Here is a 27,377-nt window from a genome sequence, read left to right as displayed (position 1 = left end):
ATAAAACATTTCCAGTCCCCCAGAAAATTCCCCATGTGTCCCTTTCTGATCACAAATCCTGAAAAACATGCCTAAATCCATTAATTTCTACCCCAAGGTAGCCATTGTCCTGACTTTTGTGGAATAAATTTCTCAATTTTCTTTCTCTCTTTTTAAAAATATGAATGTATCCCTGAACAATGTAGGTAGCTGTATTTGAACTTCACACAAATGAGATCATACACTTTGTTCTTTTGTATTTTGCTTTTGCTTCAACTAAAGAGATTTTAAAAAATCATCAGTAAAAATTGTTGGAAAGTATAAACTTATTGACCTTTTGTAAAGATATTAAAAATAATAACTTTTAAAAATAATTGAACTTTATTTTTAAATTTAATACCCTTTAAACTTTGAGTTATAAGATTCTAGCTATGAACCTTTATAGTACTTTTAATCATTCTTTGTAGTGAACATTTTTGGTATTGTGGGGGTTTTTCATTAAAATGCTTCTTGTTTCAGAATTGTTTATGGGAGAGATGAGGAACAGCTTAGTGTAGTAAAATGATTGCCGTGTTGTAGAATTAAAACCCTCCATGTCTTCAGACTTCTGGCTGCAAAGGAATCCCCCTAATGTGAAAATGCTGTATCTGGTTATTCCTCTAGTTCATTTAGGTCCAAGTAAAATATTTTAATTTATTATCACGTAATGTGATTCATTTGCAACCATTACTAACCATCTAGGACAAATAATTCTGTCTTTTATTTCCATATCTTTAGGAATAAAGATTTTCAACTTCATTTGATAGCTCATTTGAGGAATATAATTCCTGCATATAGAATAGTTTAGGTTGGGCAAGAGATCTTTGAATAGAGGAAAAATGTGTGGTTAGGGGCTAATAGGTATCTAAATTAGGAGATTCTGAAAGAATAAGTAATGGGGTTGGGAGTAAAAAGAGTTATTAAGTCAGTATTAGAAATTTAGGTTTGTCAGCACGTGTGTAAATAAGCTTTCCAAAAGGATAAAGGCAAAGGAATCTGGTATTGAACCTTTGAGAGTAGATATTACCAATAGGTCAAAGAAAGATTCTAAGTAAAAGAAATTATTAGTTTGATCTATGTGACTATTTTTGATGTATAAAAATAGTAATTTCATTTAGTTCAACCTAAGAGAAGTAATGAGAAAAACAGAGAATATGGTTAGTATATTGAAGTGTTTAAACATAAGGTTTGTACTCACAGCTAGGTTTGAACCTCAGTTATGCCACATTCTCATTGAGTGAACTTGGGTAAGATACTTTATTGCTCTGAACCTATTTCTCATCTGTAAAGTGGTGATAATAATATCACAATATTGTCATAATGATTAAATAATATAATGTCTAAAAATATTAATCATAATATCTGATATATAGGAAGTAATTAATAAATATTTCCTACTGTTATGAAATGGGATTGGCCTAAAGAGGACATAGGGAGTCACAAAAATTGGGTCATAAAAGCCAAGATTTAGTTAAATATAATTGTTAGAGACATTAGCAAAAGCAATTTAAATTCCATTGCTAAAGGATTTTTTTCACCGTGGTTCATCACCTGAATCACCAAACACAGAAAATTATCTGAGTGACTGTTTTCTCAGTTTGTTCGAGGATTGCTTTGTAGCTAATACCATTCGAGGTGCATAGGAAAGAAGTTAATTCATTATAAACGGTGTATGCCATTAGGACTTAATTCTCTTGTGTCCTGTTTGAAAAGACTGCAAGAGTGTTGAGGACTCATTAATGCTAATAAAATATTCATGGTATTGACTACACAAGGAAATTAGACATGAGTGGTCATGTAGCTAAATACAGGGCATTTCAAATTTAGGTGATGGACTCATTAAACTTCTAGAAAGATCATGAGAAAAGGAAGGACTATGGAGTAGGGAGTGAATAGAACAGAGGGGTTCAGAAGCCTCTTCACATTGATTATTTTTAAGAATAGTGTAAATACATTGTCATAACAACGTTGATCCTTTCCTAAACAAATTTTAAACTGAGTACTAAATGCAAACTTGAAATGTGCATTGCTGTCTTTACAAGAGCATTTTCTTTTAATTTGTTGCTGTTTTGGTGCTGCAGAGTAAAGGAGTTTGGAATTAGTCCATCAGACATTCCCTTCTCACAGGGTAGTGGCAGTCGCCCTGATCTCTCTCCTTCTTATGAGTATGACGACTTTTCTCCTTCGATTACCAGGTCTACTTCATTCTATACATAACATGTTTATTTTAATAGTTTCTTTTGGATTGTGCTATGTATAACTGTTTTATAGCATTTACTTTCATAGCATATACTTTTGTCCTGAGCCATTTTATTTTTCATTTTCATTTTGTTTGGCAGGTGGTGGTTGTACTGCATGATCTTCATTTTTATGTACTTTATTAATTTGCTTTAAAATGTTGATTTAGAATTCAGGCTTCCTTTTCCCCTCTCATCTTTTTAAGGATGATGTCATCTTTGCATATTTACCATTGAAGGATAAACTGTCTTATTTAAAATGAACAGTTTACATTCTTTCTGTCTGCAAGGAAATCACAAGGCTCCTCTTGACTTAAGAAGTGTACCCTCTCCCAAATATGTAAATTGAAGTTTAAGGGGTAAACTTTTTTTAATGATAGAAATTTACAGCTTATAATCTTTATAGATTAGAAATATTTCACATGTAGCTATTTTAATTGAGCCTTCTAACTACCAAATCTGCAAAGTGTATTAGATTCTTTGATTTTGGGGGACTTCCCTGGCGGTCCAGTGGTTAAGACTCCACGCTTCCACTTCAGGGTGCGCAGGTTCGATCCCTGGTCAGGGAACTGAGATCCCGCGTGACACACGGTGCGGCCAAAAAAAAAAAAAAGATTTTTGACTGTGATTCATTTATTGATCTAAGTGCCATTGTTAGCATTTTTCTGTTCAGCAATTTAGTTGCAACAAGTGTCTCTTATTTATTTTGAAATACTGAATCTGCATACTTTGTTGATTCTCAATGTGTTATGCACAGTAATTATGTTTGAAGTAATTGTAAAGTTATATACCTAAGTAAATTCCTAAAGCTTCACAGCTAAACATACCTTTAGTATTTCTACAGATTTCAGTTAGATTTGATCTGGAAAGCTGACATCATCAATATTAATATGTTTATTGAATTGCTTTTATATTAAATTAGTTGATATTTTTTGTTCCTCTGCATTTGTCTTTGTTAATTATAGATACCTCTTATGTGTTTATAGGGTGAAAGAATTGACTGTGGATCCAGCTGCTGCTGGTGATGCCCGTCCAATAATGCACCATCCACCAAATCAGATTGATGATTTAGAGGCACAGTGGGGTGTGGGGAGTTCCCCTCAGAGGGATGATCTAAAACTTCTTTGTGAACAAAATGTAAGTGACATAATATAGTTGTAATTATCTAATCTTAGTCATTTCATCCATAGCAGAATAAGTGAAAACTATCATCTAAATCAGGGATCAGCAAACTACAGCCTCTGGGCCTGCCATCTGTTTTTACAAATAAAGTTTTGTTGAAACATGGCCCTGCTCATTAAGACCAGAGGTGACAAAGATTGTATGGCTCACAACCCCAAAATATGTACTAAAGTTCACTGACCCCTGATCTAACTATTCTTTTTTCCAGATTTTATACTGATGTTAAAATTTGGGGATTTTTAAAGTAATACAGGGAGAAAACAAGTTTAAGAATTGTACATACAATATATCACATATATAAAGCTTAGAAACAAGATTATGGACACATGCACATGTATTAAAAGGATTCATGAACTGTATCAAAAATGGAAAAAATCTGACATTTGTTAAATCTGGTTGCTTTCTGTATTTTTGAGTGTTTGGTGACATTCTATAAATTTAAAATTTTGATTCCCCTGTTGCTTAAAAATAATAATATGTGCCCACTGCATAAGGACAATGAGGTATAAAGAAAGAACAAGGGCTTCCCTGGTGGCGCAGTGGTTGAGAATCTGCCTGCCAATGCAGGGGACACGGGTTCGAGCCCTGGTTTGGGAAGATCCCACATGCTGCGGAGCAACTGGGCCCGTGAGCCACAACTACTGAGCCTGCGTGTCTGGAGCCTGTGCTCCGCAACAAGAGAGGCCGCAACAGTGAGAGGCCCACGCACCGCGATGAAGAGTGGCCCCCGCTTGCCACAACTAGAGAGAGCCCTTGCACAGAAACGAAGACCCAACACAGCCAAAAATAAATAAATAAATTTATAAAAAAAAAAAAAAAAAAAAAAGAAAGAAAGAACAAAAAAGTACAAACACATTTTCACATAGTTATTTAACTTCATTTTTTAAATGTATAATCTATATAGTTTTGTATCATTCTTTTCCCACTAAGAATCCTATGGTGGCATTTTCTTATAATGATAGAAGGTAGCATTTATTAGTTGCTTACTTCATGACATATATTTGCTAGGCATCTATGATCTGGTATAGTCCTCACAGTTCAGTGTGGTAGGTACTATAATTATCCCTGTTTTTCACTTGACTAAGATCATACAAGTAGTAAGTACTGAAGCCCAGCAGGATTGAAATCTGGGTCTTTCTTATACCAGAGTGAAATCTTAGGTCAGCTAAATTGATTGCTTGCTGCAATAAGATATTCTTTGGAAACAGTATAACTTAAGTTAATATTTTTATACTTTCCAGCAGGTATTTTAAAGTCCAAAATATTCTAGAGTAAACAAACGGATATCCTACTTTTTGTTATCATGTTTCAAAATACTCTACAAAGTAGGACTCAATGCAGCAGTTCTCAACCAGGAGTGACTTAGCCCCTCTCCAGGGGAAAATGTATGGAGACAGTTTTGGTCGTCACAGGTGGGATGGTGTTGCTAACATCCAGTGGGTTGAGGCCAGGGATGATGCTAAACATCATACAATGCACAGGGACAGCCTTCCTCCTCCCCCACAAAATGTCTGTAGTGTCGAAGTTAAGAAACCTGGTTTAAAATAAGAGTTCTGAACTTTGAACCATAGAGGATAAAGAACTAAAAATGAAATCCTGGCGTTAGTCTATCCCCGTCCCCAAAACGTTTGAAAGAGACTGCAGTTGCTTTTTAAATCCTTAAAGCAAAAAAAAAAAAAAAAAAAAAAAAAAAAAAATCCTTAAAGCAAACCCTGCATTGCTCCTAGATACGGTGCCTTCAGAGATATGGAAAACCAGAACAAGATAGGCACTCCCTATAGCAGATCTCTCACATTTTATTCTTGCATCTATTGGATCTTTGCAGGACCTTAATTTGGAGAGGTTGGCTAGGTGACCAGAACTAATCCAGAGGCTTTAAGCATGACATCATGGGTTCTTGCAACCTCCCTTATATATGAGAGAGTGGGTTTCTTTCAACTTTGCCTTCCCCAAGGAACTGTCTTGAGATGGTTCAGCATTAGCCTTTAGTTAAGTATTGGTGCCTGTGTACATATTCTTATTGCTATATTAAATTTTAACAAGGTAGATTAAAATGGGATAGTGTCCAGGACATGCCCTGGAGATAAAAAGTAATACAGGTAGACAAACTAGAGGATAATCAAGTGCATTAGAATTCCATAAGTAGTTGTATAAACAAAAAGTATTCTGAGTGGGCTGCATGGAAGTGATAGGAGTTTGCATAATATCTTGAAGCAGAGAAAAGACAGGACATTCTCGGATTGGCAGTGAAGTGGGCAGATAAAATGAGTAAAGGTGGTTGACTGTGTGTTTACCAGAAGGACAGAGAATATGAGAGAATCATGCCTGCATGTCCTGATTAAAAGCAGATGGCTCTTTTCCCAAAGAGAAAATAAAAAATTCTTTAGCCAACTTGATTATATAAACTTTTAGGGATGGCAGCTTATTGATGAAAGAGTCAAATAAGTCAAAGTCTACTTATAATATTTAATTTAACGAAAGTATACACATATATTTAGGATTGTGTATTTTATTTGAAAAATGTTGCTTTTCTTACTGACATTTTATAAAACAATTTTAAGGGTACTTCTCAATCACTACAGCCATATTTTGAGGAAATAAATCATTAGATGTTAGAGTTGGGAAGGAAGCTCAAAAAAGAAAGCAAGGCCAGAGAAGTTTGACTTGATGTAGGACCAAAATATATGTTGCATGTACATATGTGAGTTTTTGTTGATAAAGTTGTGAATTGTCCATTAAAATTTCTGTAAAAACCAGTAAGTAAATTGTAGAATGCAATTCAGAAATTAAAATTTAGTAAGAGTTGAATCCTTCAGAATACCAATTTGATAGTCACAGTCATGAAAGATATTATGTTTACATCTCTCTTCTAGTAAAAAGAAATTTAAGACATATATGTGAATTAAATTGTTAGGGAAAGTAAACAACACTGAGGAAATATTTCAGTATATTTCTAGCCTGTGATAAATGTATTTTTGAAAAGTTGCACTCCAAAAGAGATTGCTTTTTTACAGTAATTCTGTGGTAAAGCTTGGGATAAGTGAAAACTGTCTCTTACTGATGTGTTTAAGTTTGTCTTACTGAGTGTTATGTTAAATATTTTTGACCCATAAAAAGAAATTGTGGCTTTGCCTTTCATGTTTTGTTTTAGTTGTCTTTAACATTCAAGCGTCCTCAATTTCTAAGTTGCATTTTTGTAGATGACACAGAAAAACTACTTTTTTATTATAACATTTAAAATATAAACTTATGTCATAATTTTTAAACTATTTTTATTTTAAGGAAGAAGAGGTTTCTCCACAGTTGTTTACTTTCCACGAAGCTGTCTCACAAATGGTAGAAATGGAAGAACAAGTTGTAGAAGATCACAGGGCAGTGTTCCAGGTAAAGTAAGACAGAATCTTTAATCAAATGTTTCTCTAGAAAAATTAACTACCAACTTTTGTAATTCTTTGAGTATCACACTAATCTAAAAATAATACTTGTTTATGTGTAAGTATATGTGTATTTGTAGGGCATATGACACAGTAAATTTTGAATAGAATGAATGATCACTACAAAAAAACTTTCTTTGCAGCTGTGATGGAAAGATCTAGTTTATTTCTTCTGTTCTCCCAATTCATTTGCTTTTGTCAGTTGTCCGTTTATAGAGGAGTTGAACTTCTACCCTCCACTACCCCTTTCTTCATGGTAGGCCAGTTTGTTTGACAGCAGTAGGAAAAACTCTTCTAAAGGGTATCAGAACAATTGAGGAAGAGTCAGTCTTTGCAGGAAAGGAAGAGTATTTCAGGAGAGTTACTGTACTGACTGAGCTGTCAGTGGCAGATAACTGAGGGGTATTATATCCCTTCCTATAGCAGTAACTCCTTAGGTATTTATCCCATTGTGTGTTAAACCTATTTAAAAAAACCTTTTACCATACGATCCTCCCCTCTCCCTTTTTATAAACAAGAAAATATTCTGGGGACTTCCCTGGTCGCGCAGTGGTTAAGAAAGCGCCTACCAATGCAGGGGACACGGGTTTGAGCCCTGGTCTGGGAAGATCCCACATGCCGTGGAGCAACTAAGCCCATGCGCCACAACTACTGAGCCTGCGCTCTAGAGCCTGTGAGCCACAACTACTGAGCCCACGTGCCACAACTGCTGAGCCTGTGCAAATAGAGCCCGTGCTCCCCAACAAGAGAAGCCACTGCAATGAGAAGCCCATGCACTGCAACAAGGAGTAGCCCCTGCTCACCCACGCATGCAGCAACACACACCCAACGCAGCCAAAAATTAAAATAAAATAATTTTTTTAAAAAAAGAGGAAATATTCTGGAGGGTGATACCTTTGAGGAAGTGAAGATAATTTTGAACATCTTTATGGAGACTGTACAGTCAGGTTGCCCCCCCGCCCCCTTCCCACAGTGTATAAATCCTTCGTCCTGTTAACCTATATTCCTTCTCTGATGTTGAAGAAATCTTCATTTATCTGTAAACAAACATTAACATTCCTCAGCTCTCGCCATTCAAGCACTTGGATGAAGGTCTCAAAAACATAAGAGAACTGTTTATAACTTCAGAATTGGGTATACGTTGATTAAAACTGTTACAGTTTTAGTCAAATCCGTATTATGGGAATCTCTTCAGAGGCCTAGGTATTTAGATTAAATCAAAAAAGGACACTTGTAATTTAAGAAAGTTGTTAGAACAATATGGACACCCATAAAACTCAGTCAGGTGAGGCTTTCAAACTCAAATTTATACTTGATGAGTCAGAACTAAATTGGTACATTTATAGAACAGTTGTGTGTGCAGCACAATTGAATTGTCTTGGAATCCAGCAGTAGACTTGTGAATGCCTTGTTAGAATGAGGTATGCGCAACAACTACTGAGCCTGCACTCTGGAGCCCGCGAGCCACAACTACTGAGCCTGTGTGCTGCAACTACTGAAGCTCGCGCACCTAGAGCCCATGCTCTGCAACGAGAGAAGCCACCGCAATTAGAAGTCCGGACACTGCAACGAAGAGTAGCCCCCGCTCGCCGCAACTAGAGAAAGCCTGCACACAGCAACGAAGACCCAACGTAGCCAAACATAGCTAATTAATTAATTATTTTTTTTTAAAAAAAAGGAATGGTTTCCTTGAAGCATTTATGAATAGTACTAAGTAGCTACTGTTTAGTGGTTCATTTGACTCTTCTAAAATGGGCTATCCTGGGAATTCCCTGGCAGTCCAGTGGTTAGGACTCTGCGCTTTCACTGTGGAGGGCGCGGGTTCAATACCTGGTCAGGGAGCTGAGATTCTGCAAGCCACATGGTGCGGCCAAAAAAAAAGGGCTATCCAGTGTTCCCTTACAGTCAATAATATTGAAGAGCTAGTGTGTAGAATTTAGGATTACCTCTTGGCTCAACCACTGTGAGGCCCCAAATGGATATGTTAATTCCAGATGATTTACAAGTTCTGGGCTCCCATAGGCCTCATCAGATTGATCAGTAACTTTATTATTACACCCGTTGTCGTTCTGTTTTAGGGACAGCTGTTGAAGTTTGAGACTTACTCTGCTCATTGGTGTGTGTGTGAGTGTGTGTGTGTGATTCATTCCCTCCCCCAAGCCCCACTCAAAGTAGAGTAACAATAGGAAAATGAAGTCATCTTGCTTGGCCTGTCACAGTGGTGTTTGTGTTCAAATTTAAGGAGATATTTCTTAATTTTACTCTATAAGTAAAGATGTTTTATGGTTATTAATATTTTAGAGAATACCATCTTGAGTATGTTTGATTATATTAACATGAAATTTATTAATTGGTTTCCGTCTTATAAATTGGCTCATTGGATTATTGATTTTTTTTTCTTGGTCATTTTAGGAATCTATTCGATGGTTAGAAGATGAAAAGGCTCTCCTAGAGATGACTGAAGAAGTAGACTATGATGTAGATTCATATGCTACGCAACTTGAAGCTATTCTTGAGCAAAAAATAGACATTTTAACTGAGCTGCGGGGTAATTCTTTTTTCATTTTAGTGTTTGAAATCTGCCTAATATTTGTATATAATTAGTGGGAGGATTTCATATTGTAAGAAGATATCTGAAGTGAAAATTATGGGTACATTTAACATCTTTGTAGAGGTACTGAAGACCAACGAACCATTCTGATTTTTCTAAAAATGAAACATGAAAAATCATTTCAAGTGCTCTCTAGTCATCTTTTTTTTTAGTCTTTGGAGAAGGTAAAGACCTCTTATGATTAAAGAGGGACAATATATTTTAACAAGTTTGTAAATTTTGTATACCCATTCAGAGTTTTAGTTTGGTGGGCCGATGCTTTTCAGAATTATTTTCCTTGGTTTAGGTCTATTACGGGTCATCTTTCTATAGCCTCCTATGTGCATCTCCTTTCTGTGCATATTGTCATGTTTTTCCTTTGAACACTTGTTCTAAAAAATGAAGGGGAAGGTTTCAAAACAACTCTTTCTACTTTGCTTATGAAGGGAGGCATGTGGTTTACCTACATGCCATGGCTTCTTTCTTGGCTTTTTAATTAGCTTATCTCTGCAGCTTCAGATAAGCATGTATTGTATGTGATTTCTTAGGCTTTGGCAAATTAGCTATGTTCATTTATATGCAAGTAGGTTTCTTTGTGTGTGCATGCAATGCAACATGAAACCAGACTGAAGTTGCTAGTTTTTAGCATCAAACAAGCTGCTTCAAATTTTTTAAACTAGGTTCTTTGTAAAGTTGGTTATTTGAAATCATATCCTATAGAGTCAGCAGTGACCGTTTTGCCAATTTAGAATTGTTTGTGCAGATGTAGGGTTTCTAAAATTTGCTGGTTTTCATGTTCTTCATATTCAAGCCTTGATTTAAAGTGTTTTGATCATTTTGCTAATCTGTCATAATGCACAAGCAGCTTTTTCGGTATGCATTTTATTCAGAAGACAGATCACAATGCATCCTAATTTTTTTTCTTTGTAAGATGTAGCTTTCAACTTAGTTCCTTTCCTTAATTTTCTCAGGATTCATGTATAAGCAAGCATATCCAAACTCTGAAGAAATTACTACCTAGATATTATTCAGTCCTTCCTTAGAAAAAAAAATTTTTTTTTTTTTACCATCCAGAGATAATTTTGTTGTTAACATAAGAAGTTTGAGAGCTATTATATTACCAGGCATCAAATCCAGAAGTCCTTAAATTCCTTTCTTTTTTCTTTTTTATTATTTTGGCTGTGCTGGGTCTTCATTGCGGCACGCGGGCTTCTCTCTAGTTGAGGTGCAGGCTTAGTTGCCCTATGGCATGTGGGATCTTAGTTCCCCAACCAGAGATCTAACCCGTGTCCCCTGCATTGGAAGCCAGATTCTTAGCCACTGGACCACTGGGGAAGTCCCCTTAAATTCCTTTCTAAATTTCAGAAAAGTCAACTTTTTTTTTTTTTTTTAATAACCACAATTTATTGATAGAAAAACTAGTTACAGAGTTGAAGTGATTAACCACAGTGTATCAGCGTCTTATTACTCAGGTGTTTTGTTTTTAAAATTACCTATTTATTCAATTTAATGCTGGAAAGAACTAGTAAAATTTACTTCAGTCTCCTTAATTCCTTGAGAGAAAAAAGTCAACTTTTTCAACATCGTTTTACTTAGGAAGAGGGGAAAGAAATTGAGATTCCAACTTTATATCTCCCCTTTTTTCTGAAAGCCATAATCTTTGCACATTTTAAGTTGGGAAACTGTTGGTAGGTGCTGTCTCTTGTGCATTGTGTGATGCGTACAAACATCCCTGGTCTCTATTGACTGGATGACAGTAGTACCGCCCCAGTGTGACAATCAAAAATGTCTGTAGACGTTACCAAATGTCCCCGGGAGGGGAGCGAAAATCACTCCCAAATTGAGAACCACTGTTACAGAAAGATTTCTCATCTTCACACAGCTATTATTTGCCTCCTCCAATTTTTACTTACGTATTTCTTACTCTTAAGTGACTGAATCAGTGCACGATAGTAGGACAGAATTGTAAGGCCAAGAAATGTGTCCTTTAATTTCCCTTCCCCATCATGCCCTTTTGCTATCCCTGATGAGGAAAAAATGACATGTTTTCTTAAAAACTCAAATAATCTTAAAATTTCATAGCTTAAAAAGGTAAAATAGGAATTGGGAGTAGACATTTTCTAATACTGAGAGAAGAAATGTCTACTTTACACACATATATAGCCTCTTTACACTGCAAAAAGGAATTCAAATAAATTAAAATTGAATGCTGTAAAATGTGCCAAATAGAACAGAAATCTGTTGAAGATAACAAAAAAACCCCACAAGTATTTCCAGGAATCTGAGTCTGTTGCTATAGTTGAGCACTGTTCTGAGTTTCCGGACAACAAAGAAGGAAAAGTCCTGAGTTAATAAGAGAGCTGATTTGATAGGACCCATAAAGTTGTGTGCTGCATTGCATGTAATGCAAAACTTATTCCCTTGTTCTTTTCTTTTTCCAAGATAAAGTGAAATCTTTTCGTGCAGCTCTACAAGAGGAAGAACAGGCCAGCAAGCAAATCAACCCGAAGAGACCCCGTGCCCTTTAAATCAGCATTTGTTGCTAAAGGATTCCCAGAACCCTCGCTACTGTAACATACAATGGTTCAGCTGTAAGGGCCATTCGAAAGTTTGAAATTTTAAGTGTCTGTGGAAAATGTCTTGTCCCTTCAACCTGAATGACATTTCAATTTTGTGAAACACTCCTTTGTCTACAAGATGCTTCTAGTCCAGGAGGCACAACCAAGGTTTGGGAATAGTGAAGCATTTTGTTTCATTTACCCACATAGTGATTTACTTTTGAAGATCCTTGCCAATTTTATTTTCTGTATGATGAAGTAAGATTGTGGACTTGATCCAGAGGTGAATAGTAGGGGGAAGCCACAGCATTTCCTTTTAACTCAAGTTCAATTTTCATAGCAAGACTGAGCAGTTTTAAATCCTTTGCGTGCATGCATACCTCATCAGTGATTGTACATACCTTGCCCACTTCTAGAAACAGCTGTGCTCACCTCTTCCTGCTTTGTGCCTTGACTAAGGCTACTGACCCTAAATTTCTGAAGCACAGCCAAGATAAATTACATTCCTTATTTGTCATTGTAAATTACCTTTGTGTACATTTTTACTGTAATTGAGACATTTTTTGTGTGTGACTAGATTTGCAGGATGTGCCATATCATTGAATGGAACTAAAGTCTGTGACAGTGGACATAGCTGCTGGACCATTCCATCTTATATGTAAAAAAATCTGGAATTATGATTTAAAAACCATATAACATGTGGTTATAATTTTCTTAGCATTTTCTTTGTAAAGAACTAAAATATAAACTAGTTGGTGTATAATAAAAAGTAATGAAATTCTGAAAAGAGTTTTATCTTAGGATAATACATATATATGCAGTGTGTGTTCCAGTGTGGTATTAACAAGACTAATAGTGCAATTTGATCTTTACCAATACCATTACTTAAGTTGAAGTGTCCATTAGCACCCCAAAATGTACCTTTTAAATGGTACTGTTAAAGGAAATTGGCTTCTGATGCATGAATATGTACATGTACATTGAAAGTAGTCCATAATAGAACTGTTAGTTTAAGCCAAGTATAGACAGTACATAACTCTCTTGAAAAAGAATTTAAGCTAAGAAAGAGATGACTTTGCCTTAAAAGGCAGATCTGACCCAAGCTCCACCCATTACCTAATGTATGATGTTTCACCGTTATTTGATGAGAATCACTAAATTCTCACCAATCACTTCATCTAGGGCATGCTGCTTTTTAAATGGTGGCACTTATTTTTACAGATTGCTATTCCAAGGAAGAAAACCGGCCACTTCTCATGTAAATATTTTGTTAGAAGATTTATATCTCTCTCTAGGAGTTTTCCCTCAGTTCCCAGGATAGTGTCTAGGAGTACATTAACAACAAAAAAGTCTCCCAAGGGTGTCTTGTTTTGATTTACTCTAGGGAACTACCAGCTCATTCATATGGGCTAATGGGAAGCTATGAATAGAGTCACATGAGCCAGACTCCCTACTTCACTGTCCACAGAACTCAGAAGGTCGCTGTGGGAAATCCTAACACCATGGTGAAAAGCTCCTCTGTAAACTTGAAATCTAGAACAAGTGTAGATTTTCACAGTGTGCTTATTATTAAATCTATGGAATGAGTTTTCGAGACAGTTTACTTCAATACAATCACCTTTGTTTTGGAAGGGACTCAGGTTTTCTTGCAGCTGTAAGATGTTCTATTTGTGTTTATTTCAAGGAGAAGAGGAAGAATGGAGAACTGTTACCATTGACCTTACAGAGGCTGTTTAAAAAGGTAGTTTCTGAGCCTAACCGATCTTCAGAGGACATAAAGAGATATGTGAATTTACTCATTTTAAAGCACAACAGATTAGTCTTAATTTATTATTTAAATTAGAAGGGTACTATCTCTGGAAGGTCTCCTCAGTTGGAAATGTACTGCCTTATACTATAATGGCTTCACTCTGATTAGTATTCAAGGTATATTAAAAATCAGTACCAGAAAAGATCTTGGTAGTATAATCCATTCCTTCAGTTTTACAGATAGGGAAATCTGAAGGTTATAAAAGGGACTGAAACTCAGCAGTCCATAGGAGGACAGGGAAATAAGAGGGAAAGCTGAATTAAATCTTAAATTTAAATTTTCCTTTAAGGATAGAGATGGTACAAGTGAACTTTGCTAATTAAGTAGTTTTGTGAGATTAAAAAAACCTACTCTTAATTATGTAGTATTTATGTAACAAAAGTGGTTTTGTGCAGTTATTATTTAAAGAATAACTTAAATTTTTTGGATCTGGATTAAACATTCTTTACTTTCTCAGACTTGAAAGCTGATATCCCTATTAATAATTAACTAAGAATATACATTATTTTAGTTATATAGGAATGTTTTAATATATCACTTTGAAGCCAGATTTCTAAAAAATCTGTTTATGCAAACAACCTGTCTTTTCCTTCTAGGTTCACTCAGTGTACCTCTGTTAAAATAATTTGGATTTTAACTTTAAAGCCAGTGTTGATTTATAAAACCCTTTGAAATTTTAAATCTATGACTATCTCCCTAAGAAAACACCTACAATCTTATAGTTCCTTTCACTCTAGCTGAGCATCCTCATTTACAAGTAAGGAATGCCCAGAAGTAGTATGCCTGGCACCATGTGGTGGCAATAGCAGACTCAGGCTTACCTAGAACCCTAGCCTGTTAGCTGCAGGATTGCTAAAGGGGTAGGCAGTGATAGAAATTACATAGGATAAACAGAGAAAGAACGAGAGAAGCAAAATAACATTTTAGGAAACAAGGAAACCATCGCTTTACTGTACACATGAATAACAAGAAGAAATGGTATGGGGAATATGTGACTAAATTAAGCATATTTTAACTTTATGACTTGAAGAACAAAGGCCTAAAGAGCTAAAATCCTAAAAAAAAAGGTTCTCACAGTAATATGTAACATAGAAAATATTAGTGTAACATCTTTATATAATACACTGTTAGAAATAACTTTTAAGTGTAAAGTTGTGCGTGTCTGCGGCTCTTAAACTTGAAGAGTATCACGTATAAATTGGACCCTGCCCTATGTTATATATTAAAATCAAACCAAAACCAAAAAAGCAACAACCTGTATAGTTAGAATTGACTTCCTTCCTTAAAAATTCAGAGTAATAAATGGTGACAACAGTAGTAAATCAAAAATAGTCAAGCACATAGTGTCCAAGCATAGTTCATCTTCTCAAATTATTAAGAATGTATAATTCTACTTTGTTGAGTTTGGAAACTTCTCTTCTGCAGATACCTAAGAAAAATGGATACCTTCTGCATTGAATCCGTGTAGCAATCTGAAAAAAGAAACCAAAATGGGATGGTATTGAAATGCTAGTTTGTAGCAAGTAACAGTGCATACATAGTCCCTATACCATGAATTCTAAAACACAAATACATCAGCAAACCTGTGAAGCCCACCCACTCCTAACACTAGTCATTAAAGAAACTTTATTCTTCAACTAAATTTATGGGATGTGTATTGGTTAAAACCACATCATTTTGGTGCCTCTTCTGTCATAGCCTGTATGTCTTAAGGCATGATGAATTTAACTAAAATGATCTTAGACCTACACTATCCCTGGCCTAAGAGGACACTGGCCCTTGTTCCATTTCAACCTGGTAAGTGAATGTGAAGCTGTTTGGAATTAGAGGCAGGAGAGAGATGAATGGCTAATCTCATGTGTCCGTTCTTCCTCTCTGAGTTCACTGTTACTGAGTTTCAAATTAAATACTGCTTCTCTCTGGATACCTGTGTACTTATTAGATCCTAGTTAGCAAACTGCATGTTTAGTAACCTTGAAGAAGATTAATAACAATGAAGGAAAATAAGATGAAATATTTCTACTTAGACCTCCTGCCTGAGATTATTTTCAGAATGGCCCATAAGAACCATCGAGATGGGTTAAGATATCTGAAAAAGGAAGATGGATACTTATGAATAATGTTCAACTCCTAGGATTAACATCTAATAAAGATTCAGTAGTACTGCTAGCCTGCCAATAAAATATAAGCACCATTTGTCTCAATTACATACAACTGTGTTTCTAGCATAGAAAAGTCAAACCAATGACTTTTATAACAATCTACCCTCTTTTTTTATCAGCCTCTAGACCATGGAAGCTTTAAAAATGAATTGGATAGACAGGAAAAAATTTATGGTTTATTAGTTAGGAAATCAGAGTGTTAGTGATTAAAAACAATGAATACAGGTTAATAATTACCTGGGTAATTTGATGCCTTACTCTGCTTTCCTAAGACTTACTTGCTTAATCCAAGGAAAACAAATTTCGGTCTATATTGCCCAGTTAATTATGACACGCTTCTTTTGTTTCAGGTGTGTGGAACTTGCCTCAGTCCACAAAATAAGTTACTGAACCAGTTAGAAATGAACCAGATATGATTGTAACTAATATTATTTCATACTTAAAAGCTATTCTCAATAAAGAAAAAAGACCCAACTATATATATTATGATTCTTTTACCTTACAGGCTACTTTGAAGAGACAAACTGTTAAGACTAACTGTGAATGGGAGTTGGGGGAGGGGGCTAGAGGGGAGGAGCATGCACACCACCACACACATTGCCACAGAGGTTATCTCCAGGCTCGGACTGTTCTCCACCGCTGTTTGTACAGAAAGTGTTCGTTCTGCTGCAGCTAACTAGCCTCCGTCTTCTACACCAAATACTATTCCATACCATGGAAGTGCTATGCAATAACTCCCAGGTAGCACCTTATACCACTTAAAAGCCTTTAAATTTCTAAATCTGAAGGTGTCACAGTAAAGATATGTAAAAATGTAGGAAAAGGAAAATGTAGTTACCTGATGAAATCATCTATGTCCATGGAACGGGCCCGCTTGTCACTAAAACCTGTGCTGGTTAGGATTTGCTGTATTTTATCTGCTATGCTGAAATCTTCTGGTATTATCTATCAATATAAGATTCAGAATAAATGAACAACATATCTTTAATGAAGTCACTTTGACTCTTTTTTTTTTTTAGTTCAGTAAGTCATAAACAGTCACCTTATCTGTTCATGACAGTTTTGGAAAGCCTGTTTGTGCAGATTAAGACTTGGATCTCTCATTAGTTAAGTGGTTGATTTTTTAGCATATACCAAATACACAGAAGACCTTGAATGAATTAAATCATGTATATTGCCCTTTTTCTTCTTAGAAATTCTGAAATAGTTGTTTCAGGTGTCACAAAGTACTTCATAACACAAAGTAATTAAAGCTATAAAATAAATTTTACAGCAATTGTTACTTCTTTAAAAGTAACATATTCTTGGTACAAATTTCATTTTACCAGCTAGTTAAGTTTTTCTCATAGATGGCCTCTCCAACCCTTGAGAATATTTCATACTTTACATCTTTCATCTAAAAACTTTTCTTAATCCAGCATAGTATTTCCTATGTAGGTAGATGTTCAATGACTTTATTCATAAAATGGAGGTAGCAATGTGGTACATTAAACCACGTAAGATCTGAGTAAAAAAATACAAAGGAAATTTGCTTTTATCTGTCCGCTCCATTTAATTAGCTTGAAAGAACTAAAAAGTTATCAAACATCACAGTCATTATAATATGGATATGTCTATGTGTGCTCACACACAACTAGTTAAAGAACATGTTGCACAGATACTATAATACAGAGACATGAGGTTCACAACCAGAAATCTACTATTTATCTCATACTTTGTTCTAATTATTTCAATTTCTGGGTACTAAAAAAAGTCACTGAGAAAATAGTAACTTTAAATTTGTAATTGCTACGTAAGCAACAAGCAAGAAGGGATGGCCACAATTCAAAGGCTAGCAAATGGTACACAATTATTTTAAGCTGAGTAAGTTACACAAGCTTAAAACTTTGAGAAAATTATGATTCAACTGAATCTTTTTATGGCAAAAAAAAAAAAAACCTCAGTAAGAGGATGGAGTGGAGTATTCAAGGGTGTTCAGATATGTTCTGCAAAATACATAGCAGCACTGACCTGTTAGAATTCAAGTTCTAGTGCTAGTTAGACATGACATACTGTCTTTTAAGGATCCTATGGAATGTTCAAAATTAAGAATCTTGTGAAACAGAATAGGAAATAGAGGGACATTTTAGAACACAACAAATTATTGAAACAACAGAAACATTTTCTGCTTACAATATTATGGACCGAACAGTGAATTCTGTAGTTTTTTTCCAGTAGCTGTTGCACTGCATTTGACCTGTATTACATAAAGACATGATATCACTATTATTCCCAAATCAGATTATAAATAATTTTCTTTAAGTTTATTGTAAGATTCAATCTACGTTCCATATGGCGAAATTAAGGAACTAAAAAAGGTGCTGAATATTTAAACTTCTGAAATAATCGCAACTACTAATATTTAAAAAGTCCTGATAATCATCTCTCACATTCTTAAAGAAGTTCTAGACTCCACAAAACATCATCTACAAACATGTTTTTTCATTGTGGCTTTCACCTTTCTTTTGACCTTGGGCCCCAAATTGCTGTTATGTTTTTCCAAGTTAAAATGCCATGAATCTTTCAAAAATGTGGAAGGGGTCCATCATCACCTCATCTTTCCAAGGAAAAACTAGGCAGGATGTGTGGTCAGTTTTTGGTTTTTTCCTATTTTGCAAAAAAAACCCTGATCTAATTCCCAAGTCCAGGAACTTCACTAAATTCTCCTGCCTCCCAAAGTACAAAATTAAAAAGATAAAAATGTGTCTGGACATGGATCATGTTTATGCTTTAGGGTATCTGTTCAGGAAAAAGGACTAAATTCTAGCACTTAGCACAGTATCTGAAGCACTGATCCCTCATATATCACAAATTAGTAAAATACTTACTTAAATGCAGCAGACAGTGTCTTGTTTTTCCTAACAAAGGTGATCCTTACTAGGCCATCCCATTCCTGAAACAGTAGATGGATATTTTCTTACATAATATTAAACCCTGCCTATACCTACTAGGTATTATTTTGTGTTCATATATAAAAATGAAAGGAGTGATGGAGTGATGAAAATGTTCTATATCTGGACTGATGAAAATGTTCTATACCTTGATCTGGCTGGCACACACATGCAAAAGTAAGATGCATACTTGATTTTCACACTTCTGTGCACCTCACTGAATATTTTACCCTCAATTTTAAAAATAGAAAAAAAATACATATTTGTTCCACATCTGAACAAAGAACATGGCATTTATTTAAATCTAAGTATCATTTTCAAAAAACTCAGAACAGACATGATTTAGAATATAGCCTGTGCAATACACCTAAGTAAACCTTGCAGGAATAACTGACAGCCACTCCACTGCCACCAGTTACTGACCACATAAGCAATCACGTTTTTATCCCATGTGATTGCAGTAAGGTTTTACATCAAATCATCTGGCTTTCTTCTCTTTTTAAATGGCAGAAATCAGAATTTTGATTAAAAAGTGTTACTTATACTATTTAACACAACTATTTTCATTTTATCTTGTTTCCCATGTCTTATTCAAATAGATACATGTTTTCCATAGCTATAATCTTCAGCAAGTTGCAATGGCATTCTAATCTTTTTACCTTTTGCAAACATTTTCCATGCTCTTGAGGTCCTCAACAACTATCTTGGGTCATATAATTCCATCTACTCCATCACAGGGATGTATCATAATTAACATTCTCCTGTTTAGACACTTAGGTTGACTCATTACCTTTCTGTTGCTACAGACACACATCTTCCAGGTTGGACTTTTTTTTCCCCTTTACTGAATGACCTAGTTATTTTAACCTCACCTGAAAATTGATAGGTGGTGGTGGATTCTTAGGTTCTATCCTTACGACACTGGATTCCACCTTGGGTGGTGGTCTGAAGTTATTCTTTCCAACCTATTAATCAGAAAATGTTTAAGAAGTCCTCTCAAAAACAACTTTAAATAGTAATCAAATATGATTTCCTCCCAGAAGGCACAGACAGATGCTCAAGGATGAGTTAAGCCACATTATTTCAACAACAGTCACATACTTTCATTAGATGGTCCACACGTGCTAATAGCTGTGTATTAATTGACAGTCTGCAGTATAACTTATCTCCAGGTTTTGCAACCAGCCGGAGAGCAAATTCTCTTTGAAACATAAGTACGGCACATCTGAAAAGACAGCAGAAAGGAATAAGGAACAAGGTCATTTTCAACTATAAATGTATTTTAACTGCAATGACTTTTCTTAAGTGGGAAATAGAGCAAAGCAATATCTGGGGTTAATAATTAGTCCAGGGCCTCCCTGGTGGCGCAGTGGTTGAGAGTCCGCCTGCCGATGCAGGGGATACGGGTTCGTGCCCCGGACTGGGAGGATCCCATATGCCGCGGAGCGGCTGGGCCCGTGAGCCATGGCCGCTGAGCCTGTGCATCCGGAGCCTGTGCTCCGCAACGGGAGAGGCCACAACAGTGAGAGGCCCGCGTACAGCAAAAAAAAAAAAAAAAAAAAAAAAAATAATTAGTCCAGCTGGCCAGAAGGGAGGAGAACACTTTCAACCTGAGCTTTATTACCACAAAATGATCCAGCTGCCTTTGGTTTTCATTGTGTAATGGCCGTAGCTCCAACCCCTTGCAAATGTAAGCCCTCAATGATCAGATGAGAAAGTATTTCAGATCAGCACTAGTCCATAAGCCTCTCTAGGAAAACAAAACCCAGGGACTTCCCTGGTGGTCAAGTGGTTAAGAATCTGCCTTCTAATGCAGGGGATGCAGGTTCGATCCCTGGCTGGAGAACTAAGATCCCACTATGCCACCGGGCAACTAAGCCTGCACACTCTGGCGCCCAGGTGCCACAACAAAAGATCCTATGTGCCTCAACTAGGACCCGACACAGCCAAATAAATATTTAAAAAACCGAAACAAACCCAAACGAACAAAATTGGTTCAGTAGCCGAACTGTATTCATGGGGTGGTAAACATCCCTGTGGAAGAGCTGAGGCAGATTGTGACATCAGTGTCCTCCTGATTTAACAGGTTAAGGAAAGTGGACTTTTTATTCAGCAAGCAAGGGGGAGGCTCCTGAACAGAAGAGCACCTTCCAAGCTGGGACTTGACTTTCAAACTTTTTTGACAATAAGTCACACTAAGAAGTACATTTGACGTTGCAACACCTGCCACAAATATCTCTCTATATATATGTTTAGGGAACTCAAACAAAAAGTTTCATGAAACTATAATCACCTCGATGACATGCGCTGAATGCCCTCTGATATATTCTATTCCATGTCAATTTTTTTCTAAATGACAGTCATGGGGCTTCCCTGGTGGCTCAGTGGTTAAGAGTCCACCTGCCAATGCAGGGGACATGGGTTCGAGCCCTGGTCCGGGAAGATCCCACATGCCATGGAGCAACTGGGCCCGTGTGCCACAGCTGCTGAAGCCCGTGCACCTAGAACCTGTGCTCCTCAACAAGAGAAACCACCGCAATGAGAGGTGCGCGCACCACAACGAAGAGTGGCCCCCACTTGCCACGATTAGAGAAAGTCCACATGCAGCAACGAAGACCCAATGCAGCCAAAAATAAATAAATTTAATAAATTAAAAAAAAATGACAGTCATGGCTCACTATATTTATTTTATAACTACAAAGGAGTTTTTGACCTGCGATTTGAAAACTACTGGTACAGACTGTACTAGAAACCAGTTAGGAGGCCACTGTAAGAATCTAGACATAAGGTAATAAAAAGTTTGACCTGGGCTAATGGCAAGAGCATGAGAAAATAGGGAAACACCACCTGGTCTCAGGAGCAGGACTTAGACCACACCTCCCCCAAATAACTCTGGCAACTGAAAAAGAGAAAGAGAGAGAGGAAGAGAGAAAGCGGCACACAAATTGGTATTTTCTACAAAACAAATTCTCCAGTAGTTTTTCAGCTGAATTAACCTTAAGCTTTGGCTGCCTGTGTTCATGGCCTAAACTGTCAATTTTCCTAAGATTTGGCAGTAACTTTGTTCTTCTTGTCACAAACCTGAAAAGAGGTCGGTGCAGCAACAGCTTGAAGACAAAAGGAGAAGAGATCTGTAAGAGAATTAACTAGTTAGTTCTGGGAAAGACACACCAGAAAACAATTTAGTATATATAATGTTCCCTACATTTTGAAAACATACCTGGTAAGGCAAATTTGCCACACAAGCATCAAAAAATGGCAAATCTGTTTTCAACACATCACCCACCATTACTTGAAGTTTGCTGGCCAGAGGCCTGATAATAAGAAAAGAAAAGCAATTAAAAAGAATATTGTTTCATGAGACTGAAATGCACTTTAATTCTATTATGTATACTCACGTGCCCTGAACTCTTTTGTGAAGTTCAGCTACTAGCCTTAGGTCAAGTTCACAGGCGATTACCTAAATTAAAACAAAAAAAAAATTTTTTTAGGTTAATTATGGAGTATAAATCTTTTCCTGTTATCTCAATGGAAACTCTTACATGATTTAAATAAATTAAACTCCTTTTCCCAATTCTACCATCAATATTCCTTCAATTGTACTCTACCAGCATATTTTAAAGAACTTATTTAAGAGAATTTAATGAAGAGAGTATTTACAAAATGTGGGAATGGGGCTAAGGGAACAACAACAAGAACACCACCCAGAGAAGTAGACAACCGGACTATGTGAGCATTCTACCCAAATAACTAACAGAATATTGTGCTCATAAAAACTCCACGCTTTGTAACTCAACTGATGACGAAAAAAATACACAATATGTCTTCGTAGTAAATGTTCTTAGAAGCACACAAAGCAACTGCTCCTGGAATGAGTATATCACTTCTCTCATCTACTAAGATCCAGAACATACAGCACAGATAACTTCTCAAGTAAATGAAAAGGGATACCAGATAGGCTAAAATTTTAATTTTATTTCAATATAAGCTGAGGTTTTACTGACTTCCAGGAAGACCACACCTACAGAGTAGATACATGTGCCGTTTAGTCTGTTTAGCTCCCAGGTCCATTCTCCAGCTTTCTCTGTGCCTGTAGGGTGATACAGTTCACCTCTGTTGCCCTTTGACTTCTGGTTGGGATTGGCTACTGAAAGGCAATGGTCTGATGAAAGGCATTACCGGTGCAAGGGGCAACGTTGAGTATTTCCTAATGCCTGCCCATGCCTTACACAAGTTTTGGCAGAGGCTGTGTTCTGCTATGAGTGGCCCCTGTTCGATGGCTCCTGCTCTTAACTGGGCTCCGGTAACATATTTCCCTCCTCTTGCCCCTTGAGGTCTTTGGATAGTAACTATTTCCTGTTGTTGCTAGTCCCTAGGTTTTTCACTAATGTTTACTGGTTCCCTTAACATTCCCACATTTTGTCAATGGTCTCTTCATTGAGCTCTCTTCAGATAAGTTCTTTAAAATGTGTTGCCTACTTCCATCAGGGACACAACAGTGGTCCAATTTAACTGGAACTAGGTAAGCCAAGAGACAAAGAAGGTACCAGCAGTGGCCAGGTGACACCCTAATCTCAGAGGCCTGTGCTAGATCTCCTCCAAAGTCCTAAGGTTCAATGACTCCAACTGCTGTGCTTTGTTCCCCTGAGCCTAGAGGTGGTAGCTGCTCTTTGGAATTACCACTATTGGGTTACCTCAGTGTTCCCATTTTTTCTCTTAGTCCTCTAGTAACCATGTAACCAATTCCCTATATTAAATTCCCTGTATTGAAATATCCAATGTGGTTTGTTTTCCTGATTGATATACCCCATATTTTCTTTTTCTTTTAATCCATTTTTAAAAACTGAGATACAACTGACATATAACATTACATTAGTTTCATGTGTACAACATAATGATTAGATATATGTAACATTCATGACCACATAATTACAATTTTATTTTCTTGTGATGAGAACTTTTACTCTCTTTAGCAACTTTCAAATATACTACAAAGTGCTGTTAACTATAGTCACCATGATGTCCATTACATCCCACGGCTTACTTATTCTATAACTGGAAGTTGGTACCTTTTGACCCCCTTCACCCAGTTCGCTCATATTTTCTAAGATAAAGTTTCTAGCAAAGGAGCAATTAATTAAATAGATCTGTAAGCCACCCGAGCTTGCTCACATAGTAATTTCTGATACCAAACACTAAATCCTCTTTTTACCTTTTTTGCCTTTTCTAGCAACTTTACAGTCATATTGCCAGTTCCAGGTCCAACTTCCAGCACCACATCAGTTGGTCTTAAGGCAGCCTACAAGCAAGCACAACCACTTTAGCTTTACAGGAACATCTGTTATAATTTAATTTACACTGAATATCTTTACTCAAAAGTGCTCAGTTAGATCTTATCCTGACTCCCTTTTTAGAAGATTCCTTCATGATCTACGTGCTTAACAAAATTATCTCATTAACATTAGGTGCAAGTGGAAATCTAACACCTCTCCTAACTTGGGGCAATAGTTAGGAGTCAGAAAAGCAGGAATAGCAGTTCTGAGAGTTGCATTCTGCTTTCTACCTTTGAAATGATTCCAACAGCATCTTGTTACCAACTCTGTTACCACCAAGTTCAAACTGGAAAGGTCAAAATGATGACCTTGCCTGAGAACCATAACACGTTGTACCAGTATTTCTCAATTCTACATCCATGTATGGTTTCAGGGATGCAGGAGTATCCAGAAATCGTACACAAAACTTGGTGTCTGTATGCACACAGCTGCAGTTCATAGCTTTCATCAGATGCTCAAAGGAATCCATGAGCCAAAAAGGTTAAAAAGCTAGGCCAACTCTCATTTTGTAAACGGCACTAAGTCGAGATTACCTATGTAATGTTCTTTCTACAGTTCCAGGATGCTTCCTTTGCAATCCTGAAAGTAATTTGCACCACCTGTGTTTCTTGTCCTAGCACGCAATCATCCAAAACAATAAGAGACATCAATAACCCGTACAGGAAGAAAACTCCGAAGAGTTTATATGTGGCATTGGCTTATACCATATAGGTTTCTCTGGAGAACAAACTTCCAAAGGTGTCTGTTTAGACATAATTTTAGGGTCTGGAGTAAATAAAAACTAACAGTGATAGATGGTGCCTAGAAAAAGTGATTGGGAATAAAAGAATAATAATCTGGAATCGAACAAGTAGAAATGTTAAGCTAAGAAGTAAATAATCTACAGAAAGATAAAAGAATTTGGAGCCAGGAGAAGCCGAGACCCACAGAAGGAAGCAAATCATATTGAAGACAGCTTGTGAATCCTACACAGTTCCTCAATTCATTCAACAAGTATTTATACAGCATCTATTTTGTGCCAGGCATCCTTTCTATGCTTAGATATTCCTAAGAATAAAATCAGTAACCCAATAACTCTCTCCCTCTCCTCTTCCACACCCACCTTATCGATAATGCTGTTAACAATGAGAGGATTTTTCAAAACGTGCTGCCCAATCCCCGTGTTGAACATGAGTCCTGGAAGAAAACATGAAATAGCCTTAATTTCCCAACTAAAATCAAATATTGGACCATCCCAGAGAAGAAAGCAGGATAGTCGGGTTAAAGTATGTGCGCCAACGAGAGCCACCAAACGTCACGCTTGGAGCCGGGATGACAGACTGTTTCAGTTCACCCCTTCTGCTGGAAAGGAAGCCAGAGGCTGCGCGCCGGGCCTGTGGCCCGCGCTGCGGGAAACCCGGGACTTGCGCGGCTCCCAGAGCACGGGCCACGCCTGGTCTCACTGTCCCGGCCCAGAACTCCGTCCTCGCCCCGGGTTCGGTCCTGCCGGAAGACCCAACCAGACAGACCCCAGCTCTCTCCCGGCTGTCCCCACCTCCTACGCTCTTCAGCTCCCGGCGTTGTTGTTGCCGCTCGCGGCGCCGGCCGCTCGCTCCTGACTTGATCTTCGGCATCTCTGCAGGCAGCAGGCCCACAGGCCGGGGAAGTTAGAGAGGACCGGAGCCTGCAACCGCGAGTCACCGAACCACGTGGGAATCGCCGGCCCGCACCAACAGCACAGGTTCTGACCACTTCTGGGAGGGGTGAGGACCCGCCCACTGGTTTGTTCTGTGGTGCGCCCCCAGAAAGAGGGCCGACCTTGGGGCCCGCTGGCCGCCGGGAATTGAAGTCATAAGCTGGGAGAAAACCTGGCCTCGGAAGCCTACAGGTCCCAGAAGACACCGCGCTACCGATTCTGGCAGTTTGGATTGGCTAATTTGGAATCGGGGGCGGGGCCTCGCCCTTACCCCCACCGAATGGGTTAAACAGGTTTTGGTGTGGCACCTCAATGTTGTGGAGGAAGTTTAAGTTATATTAACGCAGTTAGGCCTGTGGATGCTTCATCAGGCCAGGTTCTGGAATCGCTGAAATCCAAAGAAGGTTTCTTTTTGTCACGTGCCTCGCTCCTGTTTCCCAGCCGATCGTAGGGTGAGAATCCCAGGAACTTGGGAAGAGGAGCTTGCTCCTCTAGGGGAGTGAGTTCTCCGCTGCTTGAGTTGTGGAAAGTAACTCTGAGAATGTAATTTTCTAGTTCCACTAGAGCTACTAGTTGCTTCGCTTCCTTCTGTGCCACGTCATTAATTTCCTAAACTTTTCCATATTGAGCTCTAGCTGTGTATTAAACACGATTGGATGCTAGAGATTCAAAGTTAAATGGGAAACCGCTCTTCTCAAAGTTTATTCTACTGAGAGTTAGACAAAAAGTCCGAAACTCTGTAAATGTGGTAATTGTTATGCATTGGGTATTGTGATAGGACAATGTATCCGACTGTAAGTTCCATGAATCCAATGTCCATGTCTATTTTGCCTGCCAGTGTAATGGTTCTCAGTTTTTAATGTTTCTGTGTGTACCTTATTTCCTTGAAGAAACAATCTTTTTATGTTTTTACCAAAGCTGACTTTCTTTCCTGCACAATTGATTGTGAGCATTCCCAAGCCTTGCTCTTTCTTTGCTGTAATTCTAATTTAGGAAAAAAAATTTGTATACCCTAGTAGCATCTTCAACTACCTCTTTAATTCCATTGATCATTAATTTATTCCACAATTCTGGAGAATCTACAGTGTGCCAGGCACTTTGTCAAGTGTTAGGAATTTAAGAATGAACATGACCTGATTCCTGCTTTTAAAGAAATTTCTATCAATAGAGGAAGACATAGCACCATTTGCTGATATCTTATTTCACCATTTCAAACAGTTCTCTAAAACAGGGGCTTATCATTGTGTTCATTTTACAGATGAGGAAACTGAAGTATAAAAAAAATGTTAAATATCTTGCTCAAGATCACACAGTAAATGACAGCTGCATCTTGAACCTAGGTCTGTATTCCAAAGACAGTGTGCTTTAAAAGAGGCATGATCTTAGCACTATGGCTAATACTTGAGGAAACTGGGGAACATTTTCAAAATATAATGTTTGAGCTGAAT

The 27,377-nt window shown here is 37.3% G+C and overlaps 2 protein-coding genes across 3 annotated transcripts in view; one reads left to right on the top strand and one right to left on the bottom strand.

Annotated features, from left to right (window-relative positions):
* KIF2A (kinesin family member 2A) overlaps positions 1 to 13,606 on the top strand; it is a 70,666-nt gene extending 57,060 nt beyond the window's left edge. For both annotated transcript variants that reach the window (XM_082624145.1, XM_082624144.1), the window contains exons 17-20: positions 3,242 to 3,392; positions 6,720 to 6,821; positions 9,284 to 9,419; positions 11,904 to 13,606. In XM_082624145.1, coding sequence (XP_082480271.1) covers positions 3,242 to 3,392; positions 6,720 to 6,821; positions 9,284 to 9,419; positions 11,904 to 11,989 — 475 coding nt within the window. In that variant the 3' untranslated portion in view covers positions 11,990 to 13,606. The remainder of the gene's footprint in view (positions 1 to 3,241; positions 3,393 to 6,719; positions 6,822 to 9,283; positions 9,420 to 11,903) is intronic.
* Positions 13,607 to 14,750: 1,144 nt separating this feature from the next.
* On the bottom strand, positions 14,751 to 26,003 carry DIMT1 (DIM1 rRNA methyltransferase and ribosome maturation factor). The gene is made up of 12 exons (XM_082624146.1): positions 25,789 to 26,003; positions 25,357 to 25,430; positions 24,134 to 24,220; positions 22,320 to 22,381; positions 22,142 to 22,235; positions 22,003 to 22,052; positions 20,023 to 20,146; positions 19,794 to 19,886; positions 18,859 to 18,923; positions 18,164 to 18,227; positions 16,830 to 16,936; positions 14,751 to 15,301 (listed from the first exon to the last, which is right to left on the bottom strand). The coding sequence occupies exons 1-12, from the start codon at positions 25,865 to 25,867 to the stop codon at positions 15,259 to 15,261; spliced, it is 942 nt and encodes a 313-aa protein (XP_082480272.1). The 5' UTR covers positions 25,868 to 26,003; the 3' UTR covers positions 14,751 to 15,258.
* Positions 26,004 to 27,377: the final 1,374 nt, after the last annotated feature.

This window comes from Mesoplodon mirus (assembly GCF_964341445.2).
Source record: "Mesoplodon mirus genome assembly, chromosome: 5".
NCBI lineage: Eukaryota > Metazoa > Chordata > Mammalia > Artiodactyla > Ziphiidae > Mesoplodon > Mesoplodon mirus.
Note: the sequence above shows the minus strand (reverse complement) of the source record. Positions and strands in the feature narration are given on the sequence as shown.

Excerpts from the sequence above, each read along its gene's own strand:
- DIMT1 (XM_082624146.1), bottom strand. The coding sequence starts at position 25,867 with ATGCCGAAGATCAAGTCAGGAGCGAGCGGCCGGCGCCGCGAGCGGCAA. Across the intron at positions 25,431-25,788 it reads GGAGCTGAAGAGCGTAGGAG|GACTCATGTTCAACACGGGG; the intron begins GTGGGGACAGCC and ends GTTTTCTTCCAG. Across the intron at positions 22,053-22,141 it reads TGGCAAATTTGCCTTACCAG|ATCTCTTCTCCTTTTGTCTT; the intron begins GTATGTTTTCAA and ends ATTCTCTTACAG.